Consider the following 17,691-nt stretch of genomic DNA (forward strand, 5'->3'; position numbering starts at 1 on the left):
CGGGTCTTTCTTCTCCCGCGACACCCCGGGACACCACCTCCGGACACCCGCCTCCTCCCCCCCAACCCCCTTCCTCCACCAGACCCCACCCATTTCCATGCGGCAAGATTTATTGGCTGTTCTTTTGAGGAAGCCGAGCTACTCGTCGTTGATTGGCTCGAATCTTTGTTGTTGGGCGTTACACAATTAAAGAAAGGGGAGGATGGAGGGAGTGTCGGGTTTCCTTGGTAACGCCCAAAGGGCCGGTTGTTCTGATTGGTCCACTGCCTCTCCGTCTCTTTGTCTCCATTCCAATTGGCGGATATTTTCTCAGGGAACAGGAGGAAGGCGGTGCCTCTGGCCGGGTTCCGGGACTGACGTGGCTAGTTGCGGGAGTCCGGGGTAGGGGGCTGGAGGCTTCACCTGCAGCCTTTTCCAGGTGAGTACAGTGGGCTCTTCCGGCGCGAGCGGCCTTTCACGGTTGCCCCCGCGTTCTCTTCCCCCTGCCCCCTCCCTGGGATTAGTGGTCGCGGTGGGAAGGGAGGGGATGAGAGCGATTCCGCCATCCGCCCCCGGCTCTGGGCGCACGACTGAGTCCGGGCGGTGTGTGGGACCCCGCCCCCTCCGGCTCACTCTTCCCTTCCCTCGGGGCTGCCGGGCTGGATCCCTGCCCCGTGCGCTTGCGCTTGTTCGCCTCGGGTCCCGGGGGGGGGGCGGGTAGGACGCGGCTCCCCTCTCCCGCCGCCCCGTCCCCCTAGGTCTGGCCCCCAGCTTCCCCCACCACCTCCCATTCCCGGTGTCCATCTTCCCGGACCTCGAGACGTTTGGCCCCGCGCTGGGAGAGGGAAAGGCCTCTTCTCCCCCAACCCATTGGGGATGTCAGAATAAAAACTGGAAAATAGGAAGAGTGGCCCGACCATATAATACGACACCCTAGTTGGGGCGGCCTAGACTTCAGTGATAGGAAGGGTACCCAGCCCACTCAGACCCAATCTCCAGGTCCTGGCTGGTGGCCAGCGACGAGTGATCTCCAGGACTGTTAGAACTGGCAGGAAACCGGAATATTCCCACCCCCACCCCACCCCCTTTACCGAGAAAGAGAGCTAAAAATGATTTTGGTCCCTAGGTAATGCTGGCATGAACGGGCAGAGTAAGTACAAATTTTTTTGCTCGGACATTTGCATTCTGAGAAATTTATGAATTAACTGGAAGAAGAACCTGAGACAATTTACTTTTCTCCTTTCTCCATCTCCCCAAAAGAAGGGGGAGGCTTGCTCATTTTGCCTGCAAATGTGAGGATTACGTCAGAAACTCAGCCTTCATTATGGCGCTGGATCTGTTAAGTCAGGGAGACTAGCAAAACAAATGCAAAGGCAGAGTGTAAAGCACAGTGGCGAATGTAAATGGGTTATTGCTTTCTTATTAGCCCTTTAATAAAGGGTTATTAATAACGATAAGTGGTTATTAACCTCTCTTGATTTCAGTGCTTTCCCTTATAATCATTTCCTGTTTATCCTGTATTTAGCTTGCTTTGTATGTGTTTGTTTACATGTTGACTTCTTCAGTAGATTGTAAGCTCCTTCAGGGCAAAGAGGCTACCTTTTGCCTCTTTTTGTATCCCCAGCACTTAGCACAGTGCCTGGCACATAGTAGGCACTTAATAAATGTTTATTGGATGAATGAATGAATGAGTAAATTATGGCCCTGGCTGTCTTAGTCAAGGTGACTAGCAAAACAAATGCAAAGGCAGGAGTGGAAAGGACAGAAGCAAATCCGTTGCTGTCTTACCTAACTCCTCTTAATGTCAGTGCTCTTTCCCTCTCTTAATCATTTCCTATTTATCTTATATGACTTACTGTGTACATATTTGTTTGCATGTTGTCTTTGCTGTTAGATTGTAAGTTTCTTGAGGGTAGGAACTGTCTTATGCCTCTTTTTTGTATCCTCAGTGCTTAGCATATAGGTGATGCTTAATAAATGTTTATCGAATGAATGAGTCTGTTATTGTTGAACAGTTATGCCAGTGTTAATGGATAGCTTGAGGGTGTAGGGAGTGTCTTAGCCTGCCCAGGCGAGACCTTGCAGGCTTTTTAGTGCATCACCTTTGGATACAGTTTATTTTTTCATGTACTTTGTTCAGTTTAACCTTATAACAACAATCTGTGAGATAGGCAGATCAAACGTCCGTTTTATATATGAGGAAATTAAAATCTGGAGAGATTGTGTGACTTGCTCAAGATGCTGCAAGTGTGGATGCTGGGGCTAGATTCTAGATGTGATTTCTGAGTCCAACATGTGAGGCCTGTAACAGGAAAGGAGCCTTGAGCAGAGTTTAGAAAGAGGGAAATAATGTAGCTGGTGGTTGGAAAGGGGGTGTAATGTTTTGAAGATGGAGCTAGTAAACTAGTAGGGGAATGAAAATGGGGAGTTCCATCTTGTCTTTGTATTCGCCAGCGCCTAGAGCAGTGCTTTGTTTTTGTGGACATTTAATAAATGCCTGTTGAATTGGTTGGGGTGGAGTATATGATAAAGGAGATTATAAAGGAAAGCAGATGTGATGAAAAGGAAGTTGACAATTGATCAACAAAGCTTTTTAAAAATCAATGTTTTTTTTTAAAAAGTGCTCATTATACGCTTTAAAAATGTCAAGAAGAAGAAATAGTTCAATAAACTTAAAAACTTGAAGTAAAATTTTAACCCAAATCCCTAGCCCTTTAACGGGGAGGGACCAAACCAATTAACAAATAACAAGTACATAAAATGCATTTGTTCTCTTTTTCCTTCCAGGCCTGCATAAAGTCCAGTGAAGCACTTTAATTTGGTTGTGAAAGTATTTGGCAGCCATTATAACTATCTGAAGAGGTGAGTGATATGACCAAAACAAGCTTATGGAAAATTACAGCTCTTTGTAATATGACTTTGGAGTAGAAATAGAATGGACGCTATTAATTATAGTAAAGTATGAAGCAGGTAGGCTGAGGCAAGTCACTCAATCTGTCCGGGCCTCAGATTCCTAATCTGAAATGAGGGTATTATACTAGATGATGACTTCTAAGATCCCTTCCAGTTCTAAATTCTATGATTGTGACCTAGACCTAGAGTAGGTTATTAGCTGTCAGGAGCAGGATAATCATTGTGATGGGAAAAAAATGCAGGAATTTTTACCGTGGAGGAAACTTGCAATATTTGATGATGCCTTATATATATATATATATATGAATGAAGCTAAGCTGGAAAGGTAATTCTCAGCTTGTAAACCTGGAACTGACAATAGAGTATATCCTGAGTCCAGACTTACTTGTTAATATTTTTACTTTTTAATAATTTCTGTTGCCTAATATTTTTTCTCCTTTACTTTCTGCCAAGCTGGCTGTGTGATAGAAGTAATAGCTTATGTTACATACATACATACGTGTACACACATACCTACACGCATCACTTTAAGGTTTGCAAAGGACTTTTTTATATGTGTTAAGTTATTTGATGCAAGAATTCTGTGAGGTAAATACTACAACATTCCCATTTTATAGATGAGGGAACTGAAGAATAAAGAGTCTAGGTGATGGCCCAATATTACATGTCTGATAAGTGACAGTACCAAACTTAGGTCTTCTGACTCCCAAGTCCATTACTTTTTTCACAAAACAAGCTGCTATAGATGTATAAATACAAATAATCATATATTAGCATGTTTACTAGTCATATATATCCGTATATGTGTTTTCTCTCAACAAGATTTTGAGCAATTTATGCACAGGGCCAGTCTCTTATGCTTTTTGTACACTCTTATTACAGTGCTAGCTAGATATAATCGGTACTAGATGTTTAATTGATAACAATGGGGAATGTGGGAATGGGTGATGAGGGAGAACACTCTACTTAAAGTCTAGCAAACTGGCTCTTTTCCCTCCTGAGAGTCTACTTCCTTTGTGTCTCATATTGATCTAAGAAGGGCCTCCTACTGTGACCCATTTAGCGTAGAGCTTAAGTATTTGTGATCTTAGCTCTCCAATCTGGGTATGTAGTTACTTTTGCTTTCATCTTGTAAAGTATACCTATTCTTGACCTTCACAATTCATCAATTCTGTGATCTTAACATTATGGATATTCCCTTCCCCCGTGCAGATTAGAAGCCATCCATTCTTCTTTACTCTATGTAGTTCTCATTGGTATTTTATTATACATGGAGTTTCCATGCAGTGCACTGGCTGCCTAACTCTGGTTCCTTTCCTGTTTCATGGATACAACTCTCAGATTATCTCTAGGCCTACTACTCTCACCATCTGATTGGACCAATTCCTTTTCTTGTTGTCATGTCTTAGAAATGCCTTTGGTGAGATTATATTTCCTTGCTTTATGATCAATCAGTGTTGATATTCTGCAGATCATTGGCCAAAGTTATCTTTATGGTTACATTTATTAAGGAATCCTATCACCTAAAAATATGAGAGATATCCCTTGTTGGAGCAGAGTCATTATAGTTGTTTTTGCTTTAGGAAATTAATTGCTTTTTTGGTGATCCAGAAATAATAACACTTGGATGTTCTCTGTTCCATTCCTTTAAATTAAAAGCCTGTTTTCTTCTCATTTTCATGTAGGTTATTTTTATGATATGCAGAGGCCATTTTGATAAAGATTTTATAGAAGTTATGAGAAAGTACATTGGTCCACTCCAGAAGATATTGGGGAAGTTTTGAAATCTTTACAATTGCTTTTTTTCTTGCAATAATGCCATGGATAATCCTATTCTTTTGGAATCTTCTCTACTTTAAGAGATCTTGAAAATTGATCCTGGAATGCCTTTAGCGTTTTGTCACCTTCCCATACAGATTTCTTCAATATATATTGGTCGGGTCCATCAGCTCATGATTTCATTTTAAAGTCTATTTCTACTTAATCACATAGCAGTGGGGTTGTTGAAGTGGATAGCCCAAATGTTATGGTTCTACTTTCATAAATAATGAGAATAAATTTCTACAGAAATGTTGGTCTCTTCCATTTTATTTCTATTTATTTTCCTTCTAGTTTCATCTCTAAGTTCTTAGGATGATTTGGTAGCAGGTCCCTTTCTCATTCTGCTTTATGCTATTTTATGAGGTGATTGTACTATTAAATCATTCTTTAAATGTGAGCTTGTGCTCTAAACTTGTCTTGCCCTTGGCTGCAATGCCACACTTAGTAGGAGGTCAAATGTTTTCTGGCTGAGGCTGTTTCTGGCTCTGGCTTCCCTGTTGTGGCATTTAAAAAAAATCATTTAAACTTATTTAAGAAAGAATGATTATCAGACCCAATATTTACTTTTATCACATCACCTAGATCATTGTAACAGCCTCCTAACTGATGTGTCAGCTTGTAATCTCTCCCTTCTCCCATTCACGTTCTACAAAGCAGTCAAATTATCTTCCTAAGGCACAAGTTTGACTGTGTCACTTCTCTGCTTCAGTACTGTTGGTGGTTCCTTGTTGCCTTTAGGATGAAAGATATAAATGCCTCAGTTTGTCATTTAAGATCTTCTATAATCTGGCCATCTTTCTTCTCTTGAAGAACTCTGTATTCTAGCCAAACTAGATTGCTAAGTGTTCTCTAAACTCAGCAGTTTTATTGCCACCTTCATGCATCAGCACAAGCCTGGAATACATTCTTTTCTCACCTCTGGCTTTTAGAATCCTTCATTCAAGGCCTCTTTTAGGAAATAAGTTCCTCCATAAAGCCTTCTGTCATTCACCCAGTTGTTAGTGCTGTCTTCCTTCTCAAATTATTTTGTATTTATTTTTCTTTGTACATATTTAAAAGGCAGGATGTTGTAGGGGAAAGAATACAAGACTTGGAGTCAGCAGAGATTTAGTTTGAATCTTGCCTCTGATGTTTGCCAGTCATGTGACCATAGACAAATCACTTAACCTATTTCAGTTTTTTCATCTGTAAAATGGGAATAACAAAAACTATAGTACTTTCTGCATGGGGCTATTATGAAGCATAAACAAGATAATATATGGAAAACACTTGGAAATTACCATAAGAATGTAATGATGATGATGTTTTATCCTCTCTATAAAATACTAGCTCCTTGAAGAAAGGAGCTGTTACTTTTTTTTCTTTTTATTCTGAACTTAAGAAATCAAACAAGCATTTCCATAACAAAGTAGAATAGAAAAAAAGGATTATACATGAAACTGCAAATCTATCATGTACAACTTACTTTTCCTTTAATATATGTAATAAAGTTATCGTGTAACTTTCTTTTTTTTCTTCTCACTCCCTTCTCTCCCCCATGGCTACCATTAATTACATACAAATATGTGCATGTATGGAAATCCATACTGTACATTACTTCTATTTATCAATTCTTTCTCTGCATGCAGATAGCATCTTCTTTCATAGGTCTTTTGTAGTTAATTTGGGTATTTGTAATAGTCAATGTGACTTGGTTACTCAAAGTTGTTCTTAAAACAGTATTACTGTTACTGTATACTTGGTTCTGCTTATTTTGCTCTTTATTATTCCATGCAAGTCTTTGCATGTTTTTCTAAAATCATGGAGCTCATCATTTCTTATAGCGCAGTAGTATTCCATCACAACCATATACCACAACTTGTTTAGTCATTCACCACTTGATGAACATACAGGAACTGATAATTTTCATCTTTGTACCACTAGTTTGTTAAAAGTAAGGTACACGAAATAGATGCTTAATAAAAGTGTTTGTTGAATTCAACTGCATTTCCTTTTTTCAGATTCAGCAACTTCTTAAAATGTTTAAATATGTTGCCTTAGAGCTGTTGTAAGTTTTTTATTCTCATAATTTTGTGTTTATTTTGTTGTTGGCTATAACCAGTTGATCTGATTGCATGTGCAACAACTGATTCTGAAATGATTCCTACATCCATAACCATTTGTTTCTTGTCTGTTATGACATGGTCAAATTTTTTTTGTTGTTGGATACTTGCCATCCAGTGCCTTTCACTTGATTTCTTGAAAAAAAAGTATTCATATTATACAGGTTTGAAATTTCTGAGGCCTTTGGCCTCTTTTATTTCTTCATCTCAACTTTGCTTCCCCACGTATTTTTTTGCTGTACTTCTCTATGGCTAACTTTGTATTGTAGTACCTAAGATCAAGTTCAGGAGGGAGGACTCTAGAATCTAGACTCTAGACAAGGGGGAGAGACAACCTTGGAGTCAGGAATACGTAGGTTCAAGTTCTGTCTCTGACACATACTGACAGTGACTTTGGGAGAGTGCCTTAGCCTCTCAGTGCCTTAGGCAAATTTCTATAGTACTTGCATTATCTCCTTTATAAGATGATTGAGAAGTAAATTAGATGATGTATGCAAAAACTCTTCATAACTGTGAATCATTTGTAACTGTATCAAATCATTATAACTGTAAATCAAGGTGTTATTATGTAGGGTGTGCCAGAAGTCTTTGTGCAGTTTTAAGTTAACAAAACTTAAGACTGTACTGAGACTTTTGGGACACCCTTTAATGAATACTTGACCAGTATTGTTATGTTTAAAATGAGATTCCCCCTCCCCCATCTCTTTCTGAATTACCTGGAAAATTTTGTGATTTGGTAGGTGCAACATAGATAGGAAAGATTCTATTATCATGTTCTTTGGATGGTGGTATATAAAACTAGGTACATAATAAAAAGTTTTTTGATTATCATAATTTTAATTTTTATTCTAGACTTATAACTGAAGAGAGGACATCAGAAATTGTAAGGGCAGCTTGGTGCTTACCTGTGTGCTAATTATGAGAAAAATTGTGGTTCTGTATTGATCATAGTCTAGTTGTACAATTTGAATCATCAGATTAAAGATATTGTCTACTGCTGTCCTTACTGGTGATGGCTTCTTTTTCTTTTTCTTTTTAAATTAATTAATTTTTAGTTTTCAACATTCACTTCCACAAGATTTTGAGTTCCAAATTTTCTCCCCATCTCCCCCCCCCATGGTATGCATTCTGAATACCCTTTCCCCTAATCTGCCCTCCCTTCTATCATCCTTGCTTCTCTTGTCCCCTTCCCCTTCTGTTTTCCAGGATAGATTTCTATATCCCATTGCCTGTATATCTTATTTCTCAGTTGCATGTAAAAACGATTTGTAGCATTTGTTTTTAAAATTTTGGGTTCCAGATTCTCTCCCTTCCTCCCTCCCCACCCTACCTTATTGAGAAGGCAAGCAGCTCAATACAGGTTATACATTTGTAGTCATCCAAAACACTTCCATAACAGTCATTATTAAAACTGACTATATTTCACTTCATCCTATCCCACTACCTATTTATTCTGTTCTCTCCTTTGACCCCATCCCTCCTCAAAAGTGTTTGCTTCTGATTACCCCCTCCCCCAATCTGCCCTCGCTTCTATCATTCCCCCAACTCTTATCCTCTTCCCCCCTATTTTCCTGTACGGTAAAATAGATTTCCATATCCTATTGAGCGTGTCTGTTATTCCTTCCTTAAGCTAAATCCAATGAGAGTAATATTCACCCATTTCCTCTCACCTTCCCCTACTTCCCTTCCACTGTAAAAGCTTTTTCTTTCCTCTTTTATGTGAGATAATTTACCCCATTCTACCTCTCCCTTTCCTCTTCTCCCAGTATAATCCTCTCTCACCCCTTAATTTTATTTTTTTGATATTATCCCTTCATCTTCTACTCACCCTGTGCCCTCTGTTTATATGCATGTATGTATACATATATGTGTGTGTGTGTGTATATGTGTGTGTATGTACATTTTTTTCTACTTTCAACTACCCTAGTACTAACAAAGGTCTCACGAGTTACAAATATCATCTTTCCATGTAGGAATGTAAATAATTCAACTCTAATAAGCTCTTTATGATTTCTCTTTCTTGTTTACCTTTTCATGCTTCTCTTGAGTCTTGTATTTGAAAGTCAAATTTTCTGTTCAGCCCTGGTCTTTTCATCAAGAATGCATGGAAGTCCTCTATTTCACTGACTGGTTTTTCCTCTGAAGTATTATACTCAGTTTTGCTGGGTAGGTGATTCTTGGTTTTAACCCTAACTCCTTTGATTTCCAGAATATCATTATTCCAGGCCCTCCAGTCCCTTAATTTAGAAGCTGCTAAATCTTGTGTTATCCTGATTGTGTTTCCACAGTACTCGAATTGTTTCTTTCTGGCTTCTTAACAATATTTTCTCCTTGACCTGGGAACTCTGGAATTTGTCTATAATATTCCTAGGGGTTTTCCTTTGGGGATCTCTTTCAGGAGGTGATCAGTGGATTCTTTGAATTTCTATTTTATCCTTGTTCTGGAATATCAGGGCAGTTTTCCTTGATAATTTCTTGACAGATGATGTCTAGGCTCTTTTTTTGATCATGGCTTTCAAGTAATCCAATAATTTAAAAATTATTTCTCCTGGATCTGTTTTCCAGGTCAGTTGTTTTTCCAGTGACATATTTCACATTGCCTTCTATTTTTTTCATTCTTTTGGTTTTGTTCTATAATGTCTTGATTTCTCATAAAGTCATTAGCTTCATATTTTTCTTGGAGGCTTTGGATGTAGGAGCTTTGACTTTGTTGTCTTCTTCTGGTTGTATGTTTTGATCTTCTTTGTCACCAAAGTAAGATTCTGTGGTCTGACTTTCTTTTTGCACTGTTTGCTCATGTTCCTAGCCAGTTACTTGACTTTTAAACTCTTTGTTAAGGTAGGGGTATGCTTCCAATGTGGAGGATGTGCTGTCCCAAGATTGAGGGGTTTTGTGCAGTTGATTTCAGAGATACTTCTAGGGACTTGTAAATTTTCAGTTCTTACAAGGTGGTATGATCAAAGGTGAGGTGTTTATTCTTTTCCTGGCCTGTGCTCTGGTATGCTGTGGTCTGTGAGTGAGCACAAACACTCTTTTCTGCCTTGGAAGTGTGAGGAAGATTCCCTCTCCACCACCGCCACAAGCTCCACCATGCCAGCACTCCTCCTTGCCCCAGGACTGCCACCCAGATCCAAGCATGGGCAAAACAAGAGAATCCTGCTTTGGCACCAGCAAAGAGACCCCTGCAATCCCCCTCTGATCAGCTGCTTGATCCCCCCTCCATCTGTGGGCTGAGAGCTCTGGAAGCAGCTGCCCCCCCGGGGCTGTGCCAGGACTGAGTGGAACTGAAGTCCTCTCTTACCAAGGTCCCACAGACCTCTGCTACTGACCTTCTCAGTGGTCTTTGGTGTTTGTGGGTTGAGAAGTGGAAACTGCCACAGCTCCCCTTGATTCAGTCCCCTGAGGCCTGCTCTGGGTTTGCTGAGGCCTAGTCTTTGCTTACATGGCCCATGCTGAACTGTGCTCCTCTCTCAGCCTGGCGCACTAGATAACCATCTTTCCCATCAACCATCCAGGTTGTCTTGGGCTGGAAATTTATTTCACTCTGTCTTTTTGTGGGTTCTGCTGCTCTAGAATTTGTTTAGAGTCATTTTTTACAGGTATTTGGAGGGGTTTGTGGGAGAGCTCAAGCAAGTCACTGCTTTTACTCTGCCATCTTGGCTCCTCTCCCCGGTGATTGCTTCTTTTGCCAGTTCTCTCCAATATGTGTGTCTCATGTGGCCTAGATTAGAAAGGAAAAGGTCAAGGATTCCAAGTATTATATATAAAAATTTAGGATTCTTGAGAAATTTAACTTGTTTTCTCCATTTTAGAAACAAAGATCACAAAATCAGAGCATTATGTTTGAAGATTTTCATAGTAGTGTTATAATAATTTTTTAAAATGGCAAGTAGCCTAAAATGTCTAATAATGGTTAGATATTAATATAATAAATATTTTAATACAATTAAGAACATAAAGTATAAAGAATGTGAAGAAGTCTAGAATGACGTTTATGAAATGATGCAAGGTGAAAAAAAGTAGAACCAGTATTGATGTTTAGTGTTTCTAATAAATCATTAAAAAATTTTTTTTTAAATCATAAGATTTAAAGTTAAAAGTGACCTTAGAGATCATGGACTTAGTTCTTGAAGAGATATCAGAGGTCATCTAGTTCAATCCCCTCATTTTACAGATGAGTCAAGTGACTTGCCCAAAGTCTTGCAAATGGTAAGAATCAAAGATGGGATTTGAATCCAGTTCCTTTAACTCCACAGCTACTGTCCACTGTCTCCACTGGCCAGAGAAATACAGTGATTTCTCTAAATAAAAGAGGATCCAAGATAATTGGTTTAGAGCTGGAAGGGACCTTAGAGGTCCTTGAGTCTAACCCCCTTCCCCTCCACTCCTTTTAATTCACGAAGAAATTGAGCTAGAGAAATGTTAAGTGATCTGCCTAGGGTTCCAACAGATAAGGAACAGTTGACATTATAGGAGTGAGATTCAATGTAGTAGCTAATGAATGTTTTCTGATCCAAAGAAAATATTTCCTATGATCTAGTAGCAAAATTCATAAAACTTAGGTATAAGCCCTTGCACAAATTTGGCTTGTACATAGTCTATTCTGATAATGAATAGTGAATGCATTTTTGCTATGAAAAAGTTTATATGTTAAAAACTTAAGAAAAGGCTAACATACAGTTAATGTAACTGTGAAGGATCAAAACCATTATTTTAAAAGTAAATTGAAGAGAGAGATGGGATTAGAAATTGTGCTGGAAGGTTAGAGGGTTGGTGAAATTATTATAGAAAAACTTTTTCTTTTTAGGCAGTTGGGGTTAAATGACTTGCCCAGAGTCACACAGCTAGTAAATGTCAAGTGTTTGGTCTGAGGCTGGATTTGAACTCAGGTACTGCTGACTTCAGGGCTGGTGCTCTATCCACTGCGCCACCTAGCTGCCCTGATAGAAAAACTTTTAGAAAGATTGACGTTTTAAAAGATAGTAGTCTATTGGAATAGTTACTTCATGTATTTTGTAAGAGAATCCTTACTGTGTAACTTCATTTAAGCAAGTAACATCTAGTCCTCCAAGGAACCTAGCTCATAAACACAAGGACACATGTTATACTCTCTCTGACCCTTCCAGATATGAGCAGGCCATAGGTCAGTTAAAATTAACAGCACAAAAACAAAACAGCTAGATTTGACAACTGATCACAAATGAGGGTCTTTTGTATATAAGAGTATATTAAAATGAGGCATTAAACCTCACTCTTTGAACATATTATCTCCCACATAATTAGGTGAAATTTTGAAGAAGATTTTACTTATAGTAACTCAGATCTTTGTGTTGGTGTTGTTAGGAATACCAATATGAGACCAATCCCTATGTGCTTATGAATTTCTTTCTTTTTAGCAGCTCTTTGAAGACATAATTGACAAAGAAAGAAAGAAAGAAAAGAAACCTCCTTAATACTAGCACTGATTCCATATGATGAATACCAGCTTGGTATTTTTATTGTACTCCCTGTGTATGATGTAAGCTGTATCAGTAAAAAGAAACCCATCTCCTTTTGAAGGCGCCTTAATGTTGACCTTGCTCTTTTGTTGCAGAAATGCTGAGCCGTCTGTCAGGAATAGCGAACACTGTTCTGCAGGAGCTATCAGGGGATGGCACTTATGGTGATATAGTAGGGCCTCCAAAACCAGTAAGTAGTTTTTTTTACTGTGAGCTAATAAGATTCATTCTCATTGCCTTCTTGGGGAAAAAGAATGTAATAGATAAGGGGGATTTCTTACCTTTAGTTTCAGAACGTCTTGCCCTAGATTAATACTTTAGTGAATATCTAGATTAGTGGCAGGTGAATTTAAAAAAATAATTCTTCTTCCTATCAGTGCTTCTTTCTACAGGACAGGATAGGATTTGTACATGTGTGGTTAAAGAATGTGAGAAAGGCACCACTGGACAAAAACTAAATTCTCGATAGGGATTAGGAGGTCATTCTAGCTATGTGGTCCTCCTCTGGTTTTTTAAAAGCAGCACTAATATAATTTCCCTTATGTATTTCAGAGGAAAGATTTGGAATGATAAGTGGAGAAATCAGATTGCTATGTTCCTAATAACCTTTTGCATTTACTGTTGCATTTATTGTTTATTCTATTATGTAATATTTCTACTGGTTGATATAGAAGGGATCTTTTGTGTTTTGTTTTTTGTTTTTGCTTTTAGGCAGTTGGGGTTAAGTGACTTGCCCAGGGTCACACAGCTAGTAAGTGTTAAGTGTTTGGTCTGAGGTCGGATTTGAACTCAGGTCCTCCTGACTTCAGGGCTGGTGCTCTATCTGCTGCGCCACCTAGCTGCCCCGAAGGGATCTTTTTATGTTAATGTAATCTGAGAAGAAATGTATTGAGAGGGGAAGAAGATAAGGGTACATATTTTTTTTTAATAAAAAGGAAAGTAAGCAGAGCCAAAAAAAAAAGGTAGGAGTGAAGGAACTGACTTTGGAATATGTTGGAATATATTGGAGTATGTTGTGCTACTATTTTTGATGGATTTTTTTTTTGGTCCCAATTCTAGGAACTAACAGAAGAGCCTGACATGGCGTTTAACAGTGGAACAAATGAGGATATTCTGGAGCGATTGGCCCACACAGAGCAGCTGGTGGTACAGCTGAAGGATGTTATTCGAGAGAAAGATACTCAGTTACAGCAAAAGGATATTATTTTAGAGGTACTATTTCTTTTTCTTTCAAAGTATTTGATGAAAGATCAATAATTCATTTTATCTTTTCTCTGTGCCCGTTGAAGGCAAATACTATATTATATTCCTACTGGTGTGGGGAACCTGCGGCCTTCAGGCCACATGTGGCCTTCTAGGTCCTTAGGGGCAGCCTTTTGACTGAGTCCAGGTTTTACAGAACACATCCTTTTATTAAGGAGATTTGTTCTGTGAAGGTTGGATTCAGTCAAAGGGCCACACTTGAGAACATAGATGACATGTGACCTTGAGGCCACAGGTTCCCCACCCCTGCTGCAGCATATAGATGGTACCTACTAAAATTCCCTGTCGCTATGTACAAGTTAACTGGTGGGTAAATAAATGTCTTTTCGTTTAGCATCATTATTCTCTGGTAGGATGAAAGAAAAGCTGCAGACATGAAAATGACGAAATTGAAGCTCCAAGCCAAGGCCCGATTAGCCTCCCTGAATAAACGTATGGAAGAAATGAAAGCACAAGGAGGGATGGGGTCATCTCAAGAACCCCAGTCAGAGAAACAGCAGCTCCCTAGCAAGGTATGGGTGAATTGAGTATAATAAATATTTTCAATGCAGTCATCTGTGGTATCAAAACATATATCATAAGCTCCAGATGGTACATTATCAGGAAAGGAAGCTCATAATTTCAGACAAGATATCAAAATGCAAGAAGAGTAGAAGTCTTACAGAAAACAGGGGCATGAAATACTTACCAAATTGATCACCAGTTTCAGATAATAGTCAGACAAGTCTAACCTAGTACAAGCAAGAGGGAAGAAGAAGGATATGAAGACAGGAGAGGGACATTGTATGATTGTTGTTGGGGAAAAAAAAAGTCCTGCTATGACCTGGTCACATTATGATAAATTTATCTTTAGGGTCCTTGTTCTGAGTCTTTTGTGGTAGCTGACCTTTTAGACTCTGACTAACAGTAGAGTTGCTTTAAACCCAGGGTTTAAAGGAAAGGCTAGGAGGGAAGAGAGTGTCACCCTTTGTGACCATTTTTGGAAACCCAGGTCTTCACCCCTGTGTCAGAGAGATTCATCCAAAAAGCTAATATAGTCTTGGGCTACATTAAGAGGTTAGAATTTCCAGTAATAAGGAAGTAATAGTTCCTTTGTACTCTTTCTCCTCATAGTTCATCTGGAGTATTGTTTTCAGTTCTGGATGCCACAGACATTGATAAACTGGAGAGTGTCCAGAGAAGGGCAGTTAGAATGGTGGGCTTTGAGTCCATGTTATAGGAGGACCAGTTGAAGGACCTGGAGATGTTTAACATAGTGAAGTGAATACTCAGTGGGTGCATGATAACCAGGTTCAGATACTTGATGGGCTCTCATTTGGAAGAAGGATTGGGGTAGAAGTTGCAAAGAGGCAAGTTTAGGTTTGATGTGAAGAAAAATTTCCTAATGGTTTAAGCTGGCCAGAATTGGAAGGGACGTCCTCAAGAGAAGGTGAGTTACACGTTTTTTGTACATCTTTAAGCAGGGACTGGAGTACCATTTGTTAAATATGTTATGGTGGAAATTCCTTTTATGGAAGGGTTTATTCTAGATGGCTGCTGAAGGCCCTTTCCATTCTCAATTCCACAATTATAGATGTCATTTAGGAAGTCACTCAGGTGTGTTTCAGATCTTGATGTACAATGTAGTCTGCAAATAGGAGCATCTGGAGGACCTCATCTATAGGGAATCCCTCTTTAAGTCTGTGCTAGGCCTTCTCTGTTATTGTGGCAAACTCATTTGGGAAACATACATCTCCCTGTTTTATTATTTACTTTGTATTAATAATCAGAGGGCTATTGAACAAAGTTATCCCTGGTCGAGTTCAGCTGATTTTCCTATCTTTTGTTTGTTTTTGTTTTTGTTTTTTCTTTTCTTTTTTTTTTTTTTTGGTGAAGCAGTTGGGGTTAAGTGACTTGCCCAGAGTCACACAGCTAGTGAGTGTTATGTGTCTGAGGTCAGATTTGAATTCAGGTCTTCCTGACTCTAAGGCCAGTGCTCTATCTACTGCGCCACCTAGCTGCCCCTTATCTTTTGTTTCTTTAGTGCTATTTCTGTTTCTTCAAGAAACTTGTCAGGGACTGTGATATTAGTCCAAATATGGTGGCTTCACTATCTTTGGTGGTGGAAAGAGTTATACAATTTTTTACAGATTTTTTTCTTCTTTTGTTTTCTTGACATTTTTTCAGTTTGATCTTTAAATGTCCTGGGGATGACTTGATCTTTCACCAAATTTTCTTTAAACTTTTTTTCATTCATTGCTTCTCTGTGGTTTTGTAAGTGAAATTCTGCCTCTGATGTTCTGTACTTTTTGCATATTTATATTTGTCTTAATTCTACTCAAGTCGAATTTTTTGAGGACAAGAGATGTGCCGTAATTATCTTTTTATTACCCTTGGGGGGTCTACCACAGTGACTTACACATAATAATCACTTTAATAAAAGATTATTATTGTTTGAGTAAATAATCAGTCACCATTGAGGGTAATTAAGTTGAGACAGAAATGTCAACACAAGCATAATTTGCTAATTTGTTAGATGTTCTAAATACATATATAGAATTAAGAGATTATCAAAGTGACTTGGAGCTTTTACAGCTATGTTTGGGGAAGCTTTATGGACGTTTTATGAATCTTGGAACAGATTTTTTTTTCCAGGACAGAGTAGGTTTATTAGGGATATGAATTATCCTTTGAGTTTCTGAGGCAAAATACAACAGAAGGGAGAAGAAAAGACAAAAAATACTTGTATTCCTAACTGTTGGCTAGAGGTGGGGAAGAAGAATTTAGCAAATGAGCAGGGTTGGAGAAGTTTTTGTCATCTTTAGAATAAAAGATCATTGTCCTTTTAAAAAAATTATTTAGTATATTATTTTCCCCCAATTAAATGCAAAAACAATTTTTAACATTCGTTTTTAAAACTTTGAGTTCCGAATTCTCTTCCTTCCTCCCTCCCCACCCACCCTTATTGAGAAGGCAAGTAGTTCAGGTTATGCAGGTGTAGTCATGCAAAACATTTCCATAATAGTCATATTGTGAAAGAAAACATAGACTAAAAAAATAACATAAGAAAAATAAAGTAAAAAAAGTATGCTTCAGTCTGTATTCAGACACCATCAGTTCTTTTTCTGGGGATGGGTAGCATTTTTCATCATAAGTCCTTCAGAGTTGTCTTGGATCATTGCACTGCTAAGAATAGCTAAGTCATTCACAGCTGATCATCTTGCAAAATTGCTATTACTTTGTACATAGTATATTTCACTTTGCATCAGCCCATGCAAGTCTTTCTAGCTGTCCATGGGGTAATGGATAGCTGGGGTTGTGGGAGAGTGGATAGGCAAGCAACTATGTTAGAGAGTCAATACATTTACTTGATTTGAAGGTTTAGCAGAAGATGAGAGTAATTAAGTAATGCCAGCATAGGGGATAAGTAAGTATTTAATTGTTGGAGAAGCCTAAAACCACAGATAGTTATATTTTGATTTAAGAGATCATTATAAGGACTTGAAGAAAGGAAGTAACATGATCAAAATGACAGCTAGGGAAAATGATCCTTGCTGTTATATTTGAGACAGATTAGAGGAGGCAGAGAGCTAGAGCCTAGCAAGGAATCTATTGCTGTGTTTTAGACATGAAATGATTAGTTCTGAGGAGGGTATCAGAATGAAGAGAAAAGAGTGGATTCAAGATTTATAGAGGGAAAAATTGATAGGTCTTTGAGAGAGCCTAGCAGTGCCTAGTACGTAATAGATGCTTAATAAATTCTTATTGACTGGTTGGTTGATAGGATAAATTGTAGAGAAAATAGTAAAGAGCTAAAGAAGTTATTTTTTAAAATCAGTTATTTGATGTCTGGTTTCTTCAGTGTGACACACCCCATAAAGAAGATCAGTTGGAAGGATTTGAAATGCTGAAACAAAAACTCCAGGAGAAGGAGGAACTAATTAGCAGTCTACAAACCCAGCTCTGTCATGTGCAAGCAGAGCGAGCAGCACAGGTAGGAATTAAAGTTACCTTGTAATTATCAGGTTAAAGGGCCAAAGTTCAATAACCTATGGTATGGCAAGCAAATCTAGATAGTAAGTTTTCTAAAGCTACAAGATGTGATATTCCTATTTGTACTATATTTATGTGATTGG

The 17,691-nt window shown here is 38.6% G+C and overlaps 1 protein-coding gene across 3 annotated transcripts in view; it reads left to right on the forward strand.

The window, feature by feature from the left end:
- Positions 1-321: 321 nt before the first annotated feature.
- Positions 322-17,691, forward strand: part of GOLGB1 (golgin B1) — a 73,790-nt gene continuing 56,420 nt past the window's right edge. For 2 of the 3 annotated variants that reach the window (XM_020985914.2, XM_020985916.2), the window contains exons 1-6: positions 322-418; positions 2,767-2,841; positions 12,409-12,503; positions 13,373-13,525; positions 13,930-14,088; positions 17,418-17,549. In XM_020985914.2, the coding sequence (XP_020841573.1) occupies positions 12,411-12,503; positions 13,373-13,525; positions 13,930-14,088; positions 17,418-17,549 (537 nt within the window). In that variant the 5' untranslated portion in view covers positions 322-418; positions 2,767-2,841; positions 12,409-12,410. Of the gene's footprint in view, positions 419-728; positions 1,130-2,766; positions 2,842-12,408; positions 12,504-13,372; positions 13,526-13,929; positions 14,089-17,417; positions 17,550-17,691 lie in introns of those variants that run through there. The other variant, XM_020985915.2, reaches the window with a different exon arrangement.

The sequence above is a fragment of the Phascolarctos cinereus genome, unplaced genomic scaffold (genome assembly GCF_003287225.1).
Source record: "Phascolarctos cinereus isolate Bilbo 61053 unplaced genomic scaffold, phaCin_HiC Scaffold_726;HRSCAF=1367, whole genome shotgun sequence".
NCBI lineage: Eukaryota > Metazoa > Chordata > Mammalia > Diprotodontia > Phascolarctidae > Phascolarctos > Phascolarctos cinereus.